At 42.0% G+C, this 9,830-nt stretch overlaps 1 protein-coding gene across 4 annotated transcripts; it reads left to right on the top strand.

Annotated features, from left to right (window-relative positions):
• Window positions 1–838: 838 nt before the first annotated feature.
• Window positions 839–9,830, top strand: LOC116045340 (zinc transporter ZIP12). 4 transcript variants are annotated; one of them, XM_035997992.1, is made up of 13 exons: window positions 839–1,086; window positions 1,677–2,179; window positions 2,794–3,108; window positions 3,186–3,393; window positions 4,562–4,713; window positions 4,867–5,038; window positions 5,575–5,747; window positions 5,874–6,029; window positions 6,239–6,310; window positions 7,319–7,391; window positions 7,527–7,685; window positions 7,792–7,979; window positions 9,329–9,830. In XM_035997992.1, exons 2-13 carry the CDS (start codon window positions 1,940–1,942, stop codon window positions 9,455–9,457), a joined length of 2,037 nt encoding a protein of 678 aa, XP_035853885.1. In that variant the 5' UTR covers window positions 839–1,086; window positions 1,677–1,939; the 3' UTR covers window positions 9,458–9,830. The 4 variants fall into 4 exon arrangements, with proteins under 4 accessions (XP_035853885.1, XP_035853886.1, XP_031148826.1 ...); XM_035997993.1 differs by having other exon boundaries at window positions 859–1,086; window positions 1,669–2,179; XM_031292966.2 differs by having other exon boundaries at window positions 862–1,086; window positions 1,889–2,179.

Here is a 9,830-nt window from a genome sequence, read left to right as displayed (position 1 = left end):
ACAGCTAGTTTGGTTACAAGTTAAAAGCAGCTTTAAAGAGATGGGCTTTGAGTGCGGTTTTGTAGTGAGTAAGTGATGTGGAAAGTCTGAGGTGTTGGGGGAGAAAGTTCCAGAGGGAGGGGGTAGCAACGGAGAAGGCCCTGTCCCCCCAGGTTCGGTGCTTGGGGCGAGTAAGAGGGGAAAGGAGGTGGGCATCTGTGGATCTGAGGTTGCGGGTGGGGGTATGATGGTACAGGAGGTCAGAGAGGTAGGAGGGACAATTCTGTGGAAACTTTGGGAAATTGTTGTTGTTTGAGTTTCATTGTTGCTTTATTTCACACACAAGACCCCTTCTCCAATGACTAGACAACTATCCTACAGCGTCACTCACCTTTGATTGCAAACTGGACAAAAATAATGTTTCCTTGTTGGTATTTTGCTGTGGTTCAGTGTCATCAAACTGCTGATACAGGTACTGTATATACCAGCTTTGGTTGGAATACCAGCATGAAAGTGTTGTTTAGGGACTTCCTATTGATAATAGTGAGGCATATGACCAGATTATTAAATGTCAGCCAAATATAACAGATCATTTCAAATGTAAAACAAAGGCCAATGATTTTTGGTTGTGAAAATATACAGTACATTTGTTTAGATTATTTCATACATAGAGGAAAGACAATTAGATCTGACCTTGATTTAGTAGAAAAGCAAACAATCAAGTGATGTGTCTGTTCTGTAAATCTGTTTTTTTTTTTAATGATTTTTGTATAAAAAGTTATTATTCTTATTCTCCATTTCAAAGTATTACTCTGTCAGGCATCAGCCATTCAATCCCCCCCTACCAGCCGCTGGCCACCCCCATCACCTAATGTTGAAAAATGAGGCAGCATTCTCCATGGAAACCACAGCCCTCTGAGGCTGTTGCAGCTAATCCTCAGGAGCTTACTCAACTCTTACTTCTCGTGAGAGGGTTTTAGCAGCAGCACCAATGCCCAGGAATTCTCCCCAAACAAGCTCCGGATCTTCTGTTTATCCCACCGGAGGAGGAAAACAAACCGCTGAGAGCAGCAGCTGAGAGGAGCAGAGGGGAGAACGGTTCATCCGGTAAGCTTTTTCATCTATTCTATCTCAGGTAGCCTATTACTGTAGCTTGAGTCCTTTTTATTGCTCGGTCGGATTGACCTGCAGGGTGTACAGCGTGGGAGGATGTTGGAAAGCGTTTTGAGAGAAAGCTTGGCATGTTTTGCTGTGCATGTTTGATCTTTGATGACTCAGAGATCATTCAGAATGAAAAACCTTTCATTTGAACGTCACTGCTAGTGCTTTTATATATGGAGTCTCTGGGGCTCAACATACATGCACTCGCTCAACAGCTCCTGTCTTGTTTTTGAACAACTGATGCTGCTATATAAGGAATCTGGTTCAATATTTACAGTTCTGAAAATATTCAGACTTCCTTAATACAAGTTGTAAACTGAAGAGTAGCAGCACTTCCAGGGATCTCTGCAGAGAACTTTGTTTTGATGTGGATCTCTATGTTGTTACTTTGTGTTAATAGCTTTTCCCTATTCCCTTGTTTTCCTCAATACTCATTTCTTTTCTCCACCATCTCCCCCTCCATGCCCCCTACTCCCTGTCCCTGTGCTCCCTCTCTTGCCTGCACTAATCCTTTTGTTGTGGAGTGAGGGGCCCAGCCTTTGGCTGACCGTTCAGCACTGTGAGGGTTGGTTTAGTTGAGGGGTGCCCACCGAGCCCTCCTGTCCTCCACCAGACCAGGCAGGCCTATTATCAACGCCTCCTTCAGCTCTTCTTTTCTGGAAGCTTTCAGCTCTCTCTTATCAATCACCTTGATCCAAATTTCTCTCTCAAATTGTGTTTGTGTCCGTCATCTCCTTGTTGTCTCAAGCTCTAAGCCAGTCCTGGGAGCTTGAGGGAGTCGGACAGACTTGGTAGGAACATGCACTTCCGGAGCAGTGCTCCCACTTTGCTGCTGTTACCGCTGCTTCTGTGTCTGGTGGAGGTGAGAGGGCAGGAGCAGGGGTACCTGCAGGAAGCTGTCAGGGCCTTGGATCTGCCCCTGGTTACCGACGACGAGCCACAGCTCCAAAAGAACCACATTGGCACCCTGATCACCAAGCTTCTCTGGGAGGTGCACTGTGCAGAGCGGACAGGCCCCTCTCAGGATGTCTGTGACAAGGTAAGGGGTACAATTGTCTTAATGGTATATCGTACAACAACTTTTACATTCACATGCTAAGTACTTATTATTATGTATTCATCCCATTTCTGCCTGCTTATTCCAAGAAACGTGCTTGTTATGGCTGGAATGTGAGTAAATGTGGAGGCTTAAGTCCTTGACCTCTGTGGGGCATTCATGCTGAGTGGCTTTAGACATCCCTCAGTTTGACATAATAAACTCCATAGAGTGAGTTAGAAGTACTTCACATGTTTGTGCAGGTGGCCTGACAGTAGGATAATGTGTATGTCAAGCCTTGAAAGTTAGATTCAACAATTAAGAAACAATCGTTTTGTCACTGCTTGCTGAATAGTCTGCTCTCTCTAACAAAGAATAGTGCTTTGCCCACTCTCCTAACCTTCTATATTTATGTGTGTGGGTCTAATCGGGTACAAGCAGCAGCACAAAGCTGCCATTTTTCTGGTACTGTAGGGAGAAAATAGGCCTTTTATCAAACGGACTCTTCTTCCAAGGTCACTCCCTTTTCAGTCGACACTCACATGACCTGGTATTTTCCGTCCTTAAAAACAGCCTCAAATTGTTTTCATTTTCTTTTTTTCCTGTTTTTGTTACAGTGCCTGACACCAGATGTAGCTCTCTCTGTGCTAGAGCATGATGGGAAGGCTTACCTCACTGAGGAGGACTATGAGCGGATCTCCACTGTTCTGCTGTACTACATAATTAACTTGCAAGACCTGTGTGTGTCAAATGCCGCCTCCCTTTCCTCGTCCTCCTCCTTTGGGAACTTTCAGTTTTACCTTTTGGCCCTGACCAATCTACACCCGGCTGAAGACAACCGCTTTCTATCATCCAGTGAAACACAAAGTATTCTGCAGCTCATCAACCAGCACTACAACCCCTCCAATCAAGACGCCTCATCTGATTTGCAAGTAAGGATATTTTAGAGATCTATCCCGTCTGGACAGGTGCACCTCCAAGTATGATCATTTCACCATTAATTCCACAGTGTATTGATGCCGCTCGCCTCTTTCAAGATGTTAACGTCCAAGAAAATCCAGGTGCTGGTGTGTCTTCTGTGCCTAAACTGGCCGCTGCCATCATCAACCATATCCTGCAGGGCCACTGTTTCAGACAGACGAATCTCCCGTCTCCTGTTTTCTTTACCGACTACATCTTTCAGTCCCTAAATTGCACAAGTTACCTGCAGATCAAAGGTAGGTTCAAGAGCACAGTTGTCTTGTTTGTTATGCACATTAGTATTGATCATGTGCTTCTCTGCTGGTTTAAGGAGATTCCTCTCTGACCACAACTACTTAAAAAAAACTGCAATTTATTATCTTTCTATGATATAACTGTTTTTTGCCACTTGGGTCAGCTGAAACAAGCTAGAAACACAACACTGACAACCAGTTAGACAGCAGTTACACATCCAACAAATACTGCATGGAGCAACATTGGCATCCATTTGGAGTCAAGTCAAGTTTCTGCTCCCCTGACAATTTAAGTCCAATATTCACTCTTCTCTTAGCTCTGTTTTTGGTCTCAACCAACCCCTGAGAAAAATATCTGGCGCTTTAGCTGCTAAATGCTCCACTATGTTGACCAGCTAGTCGATAACTGTGGCTTTCTTCTGTTTGGTGCTGAGCAGGTAGTGTAAAGGTGGTTAGTCCAAGCTTTTTCACTAAAAATAGTTGCCTGCTGCCTACAAAAACAACACTACGGGAGTGATGAGAGTGAACCGAAACAGTTACTGTAAGTTGGGGGCTGGAAAACCCAAACAAGGAGCTGAAATATGCTATACAGTCGGGTGATCATTCTCTATTGGTTCATCAGTACAAGCAACATCTTTCACATTGCACACTCATTTGATCCATTGTTATTATAGAAAATATTGCTTATACCAGCTTTACCGCTTCAATCTTGTCAAGTCAATTCTTCATTTGAAGGCGTTTCCTGTCGCTGCCACCGAATAGGAGGAATGAGTCATCATGCATGAAAGTGCAACTAACCCCCCTGAAGATTTTCATCAGAGAGGTTCTAAATAGTGTGTCAGATATGTTTCCATGCTGCTAAAAAAATATACAGCCATCTTTTATATAAAATATGGTCAAATTCATTATTAAAAACAATGCTGGCTATCTGCAGGTTCAACCCAAAATCTCAGTGCTATATTGGACTGTAATACTGGTTACAATCGTTAATGATCAGTTTTCATGCCAGAAAAGTTCTCAAACCAAAAACACAGTCATCTGTGTGTTTTCTTTAGCTATATTCTTTAATCTCATTTGCGTAAAGTTGCATTTTGTCCCAAACAGACACTGATTAATTTGGTTAAATCTCACCTGGTGCACAGTATCATGATGCAGGTATTTCTTTGCTTAGATTTAGAGGAGTTGCTTCATCAGCTGGGAGTAGGACAGGAAGCAGCGTCACACTCTCACAACAGGAAGAGGCGGAGTTCACAGAAAGGGGCTGGACCTCCGCTGGATGGTTGCAACCATCAAACTGGTGAAATGACCAGAGACTGGGCGCAGGTGTGGCTGAGGCAAATGTTTTATTTAGTTTAAGACAATTTTTCTGTACAGTGACTCGCAAGAGGAATGATAGCATTGCTGTAATCTGTGAAGCTTGTTATAATGAGCCTCCTACTCATCCACAAATTTGTCTCTTTCTTTGAATCTAATCAGGTATGTTTTTCAGCCAATCAGCTGGTGGATATTTTTGCTCTGAATCCTCATTTGCCAATTTCTAAGGAGCACCTCAGACAAATGTGCCCAGCCATCATTCAGCAGTTGCTAGGCAATGCCTGCGAGTCTGCAGAGCAAAAAAGAAGAGGATCTCTGCCCACAGCTCTCGAGAGTAAGACATTTTACCTCATCAGCATATCACTAATAAATACATTAGGCACTTAGTTTGCAACTACATCAAGCAGCTTTGCATTGTGACTTTTTTATTTTTTTACTGAATTGAGGAGAAGCTTTTCCATCAAATATTTTTCAAAAATATTCATCAACTGAGCTCATAAATAAGGTTTACCATAATTCTGGGAAAGAGAGCCACATACTGTACTAGTGCAGGAAAACATGCAAGGAATTGGTTATGAATTACTTGTTAAATCAGTTAGCGGCCAATATAGACTTTTGTCTATGAAAAGCAAGTCATGTTTTTTGGTTTATTTTTATAAAAGACAAAAAAGACATACACTAATACAAATTGCAGGGTCATCCCCAATAAAAGGAACAAATACTTACAAAAAGATTAAAATGTAGTCCTTGTAAGACTGATCTTCAGAGTGGTGTTTTCCTTTATTTTATTTTGTGTTATGATCAGACAGAATTTAAAATCTTAATATTTGGACAGAGAAAAAATGTGTCTAAACTCTCTCCTCCCTGCAGAGTATGGCTACAGCACGGCTGCCGTCCTGCTCATCACGGTGGGCTCCATGCTCGGTATCTGCCTGATCTTCTTCAACTCCTGCCAGGAAACCTACACCCTCATCCTGCAGCTGTTTGTGGGCCTGGCGGTGGGAACCCTCTCAGGAGATGCACTCCTGCACCTCATACCACAGGTATAGGACACAGAGCAACTGCACCATCCTCGGTAACAGTGAGTCAAGCGCCATACATGTATAAAGATACTCTCTGTTGACTGTGGAGTAAATATCTAATTGTTTCCCTTTCTGTTTCCTTTGGAGATCCTTAGCCTCCATGATGACACTCTCAGTCATGAGGACGAACACTTTACAGAAGGAAAGGAGTATCTGTGGAGGATTCTGGGCATTATCGCAGGGATCTACAGCTTTTTCCTCATTGAAAGAATATTTTCCTTTTTTGTTCCTTCTCATGGCCATGTAAGAGTTTTTTTTTGCAGCCCTTATCAGTTTAATGACAAAGATACTTTAACAAAATACTCAAACCATAGTGTGTCAAGGAGAAGGGACTGATTTTCTTTATCTAGCCAGAGGTGTAACCTAGAGTTTTCCACGAACAAGCCTTGTCTGAACCTTTGCAGAGATGATTGTTGAGCAACAGCGGTCTCATGACTTTCTTTTGTCTGCAGGGTCATAGTGACATACCCTTAGAGCTCAACTGCAATGGCCAGAGGGGCAAGTCTATCTCCACCATACAGCTGGTGAGTCTCATCACTACCCAGGCTAAACTATAGTGTTTTTTTTATATTGTTCTTGGCAGAAAAAACCCGATTCCCATCATCATCCCTGGTATTTTCTTGTTAGAGGAGATGCAGGGACTATGACAAGGCAGTTCCTGGAAGTTAAACAGCAAACTATTAAAACATATCAAGTACCTAGAAGAAAGAGGAAAAACTGATGCTTCTACATACGTGGTTTCCAACCTTTTTTGTCTGTTGTACCCCGCAGCTCTGTCAGATGAGTTCAAGTACCCTTCACCGGCGCCACCAGTCATGTTCCAAAGTGTTCATTTGATTGTTATTGTGGTTATTGCGACAAGAAATGTAGTTCAGCATCACATTCATTTGCAATGCTATTTGTGTTTATTTTCCTCCTAAACACAATGTGTATTTCTTCTTGTTAAATCGTAACGTCAGCGTTAAAAACTAAAGTTTAATTCCTACTTTGTGCAACAAAAATTCCTTGGCTCCTAAAAAACAAGAAGCAGATAATAGAAATAAAATGTATTTGACAATTATTGCCCAACCTTCATTTATCCAACATCTCTGAGCACACATACTGTACATCAAGGATATAATGAATCCATTCAATCAATGTTCACATTTAAAGAAGGACTGAAATTCACTTAAATCTTGTTGTCCTGTGCTGCTTTTATATAACAGGCAGTGAAGCGTGGTGTGGGAGGGAGTCAAGGAACAGGGCATGTAGGATGTTGGAGAATGAGAAGTATTAAATCATTCAGAAAGTACTTCATGCTTGTGTTGAATACGTACATCAAAATTAGAACATTTCGGACACAGAGATGGGTCACTTACATAAAAAGGGACCTATTTTCTAACTATCCTTGTAACTTAAAAATATCCTGTTTTGGTGAATTTGTCCCATTAAGCTCTAGCTTTATTTACAGTAACTCTACCATTTTCAATTTATTAAATTTGGAATCAAAGGTTAAAAAAGTGGTGTTGTGAATAATTATCTGTATCCTGCAGGGACCAGTGGATGACTTGGACTGTACAGATGTGTCTCCCGAACACGTAGACAGAAGGAGCCCTTCACATCAGAGTAAGCTCCTTCAACATGAGTTGCACAACACAGCTGAATGTGATGTTCTTTGTAATTAGTCGCCTGGCATGACAGAGCGATTGTCACGGTCGGAGGATGAGCTTTAATGACACAGACTCCCTTTTGTGCTCCCAGGACAAGGGGTTCCTCTGCTGGCTGTGATGGTAATCGTGGGAGACAGCCTTCATAACTTTGCCGATGGCCTGGTTGTTGGGGCTGCCTTCTCCTCTTCAGCCGAGACCGGCATGGCGACCACCGTGGCCATCCTGTGCCACGAGATCCCACACGAAATGGGTGAGAGGTCACGGTTACTCACTTTTGTTGTTTTTTTCGGCTGAGGCCAGGAAACACTCACTGCTTGACTGACGACTTATCTTTTTTTTGCTTTCTGTCTCAAAAGGGGACTTTGCAGTGTTGTTGAGCTCCGGACTCTCAGTGAAGACTGCTGTGCTAATGAACTTTCTCAGCGCTCTGACGGCCTTCATGGGCCTCTACATTGGACTGTTTGTGTCCTCAGAGATGGAAGTGCAGCGGTGGATCTTCGCTGTTACTGCTGGGATATTCCTCTATTTGTCACTGGTAGAAATGGTAAAGGAGCCTTATTAAAGAATAAGGCTGGTGACACTCTGTCATTGTCAACAAAGACAAAAACGACCAATTAATTGATCCTGATATAGTTTTTTTCTCTGTCCCATAAGCCTATTCAAACACATCAGTGAGCCACACTGCTGCACTGGGTACCATGTTCCTTCCCCAGGAACATAGGCACTGGGTTTATTTTGAGTCACCCCACATACTGTATACCGTCCAGGTGCAGTGAAAACTCACTAGAGCAGTGATTCCCAACCAGGTGTACCCAAAAAGTTACTTCTGCAGTTTCTAAAGGGGATACATGCAAAGATTGTGGAGTACCTCAGCTAATTTAAAAAAAAATATATATAGCCTACACATATTAGAATGGGGGAAAATAATTGCACAAATAGAATTACAAACTGATGCTGATCTTAGGCATATTTATTATCACAATAACCTTCTCACTATGGTAGTCGGAGTCCACACGTTTTCCACTAACCTGAGTCAACTGGAACATTAAGTGTTGGAAACCTAAAAAGTAATATAAATGGTTGAAATGTCCAGTTACTGCCTAGCCTGGTTGACACCAGACCCTTCTCAGTTGTAACTGAGAGTGGGTCTGGGGAAGGTTCATTCACAGCCCATTTCCAAAGGGGTGTTACCAACGGACGCCGCTCAAATGCCTCTGGGCACAATTGGATAGTCCTTCAACCAATCAGACCAACGATCCGGGTGACGTAGCAGCGACAGCGGCATCAACGGGTTGCTGCGCTTCAGTGGCCGTCATGTTGAATGTAAACAAAAAGCTGCTTGCAATCGCTGTGCTATCGTCATCGTGTAAAGACCGCCTCAACGGTTGTGATTGGTGCCTCGATATGGAAAAATTGGAAATGGGTTTGAATGGGCTCTTGGCCAGACTGACTTGCAGAGCAAATCTCAAATTAGTTCGTCAGGATTTTCCCAGGCTAGTTAATGCCACTCCAATTGTCCAGATGTTAGTAATGTAAATACAAACTTGACTGACTACTGAAAAAAATAATAAAAGAGGTAAAATACCATCAAGGGGTACTTGAGCCCATCTGATAGGGCTGTTGGAGTTATGCCTACTAGAGCATCAAATGTGTACTAATGTGCAGCTGAACAGCTCCCAACTAATACACTTTTTACTTCTATTTGATATGTTTATGTATTATTATGAGATAGACTACCACACCGTTGGTTTTGGTCTTTTCATGGGATTTCTTTACAACAACAAAACTATAGAACAATGCCAGCCATTTCTTTTAAAAGGAATCATCTTTTCAACCAATTTTTCCACCAAACTATTGATTTTATTTTACTTTTCATTTCTGTCTTTCTTTCAGCTTCCAGAGATGAGTCGAGTGAAGACCGACAGACCATGCCTCATGTTTCTCCTACAGAACCTCGGCCTGTTGATGGGTTGGGCCTGTCTTCTGCTTCTTGCACTCTTTGAACATGAACTCAAATTCTAAATATATATGAGTCGTGTGACGTATATCTTTTCACACAGGTTTGAGCCGAAACAAACGTTGACTTGTTTTCTAGTGTTTTTATTTTTTATTTAAAGTGCTAGTGCTAGCTATTTCATTATGTTTTAGTCTCTGCACTGGATGATAAATGTACGATAGCTGTTTGAATCCTCTTTTTTTTATTGATGATTTATTTTTGTATGTTAGGTATTCGGACACTAAATTGTTGAAACTCTAATAATGACCTTATTTGGCAGATTCAGGTACAATTGTGCATATTTGTTGTTTTGTGAACTATCAACATTGCCTCAGATAATCAAATCATTTGATTTTAAAGTCATGTCTGACAAGCAAAATATAAAGTATTGCAAATCTA

The sequence above is a fragment of the Sander lucioperca genome, chromosome 23 (genome assembly GCF_008315115.2).
Source record: "Sander lucioperca isolate FBNREF2018 chromosome 23, SLUC_FBN_1.2, whole genome shotgun sequence".
Lineage (NCBI taxonomy): Eukaryota > Metazoa > Chordata > Actinopteri > Perciformes > Percidae > Sander > Sander lucioperca.
The sequence above is the reverse complement of the archived record's forward strand: the minus strand, read 5'-3'. Positions and strand labels throughout refer to the sequence as shown.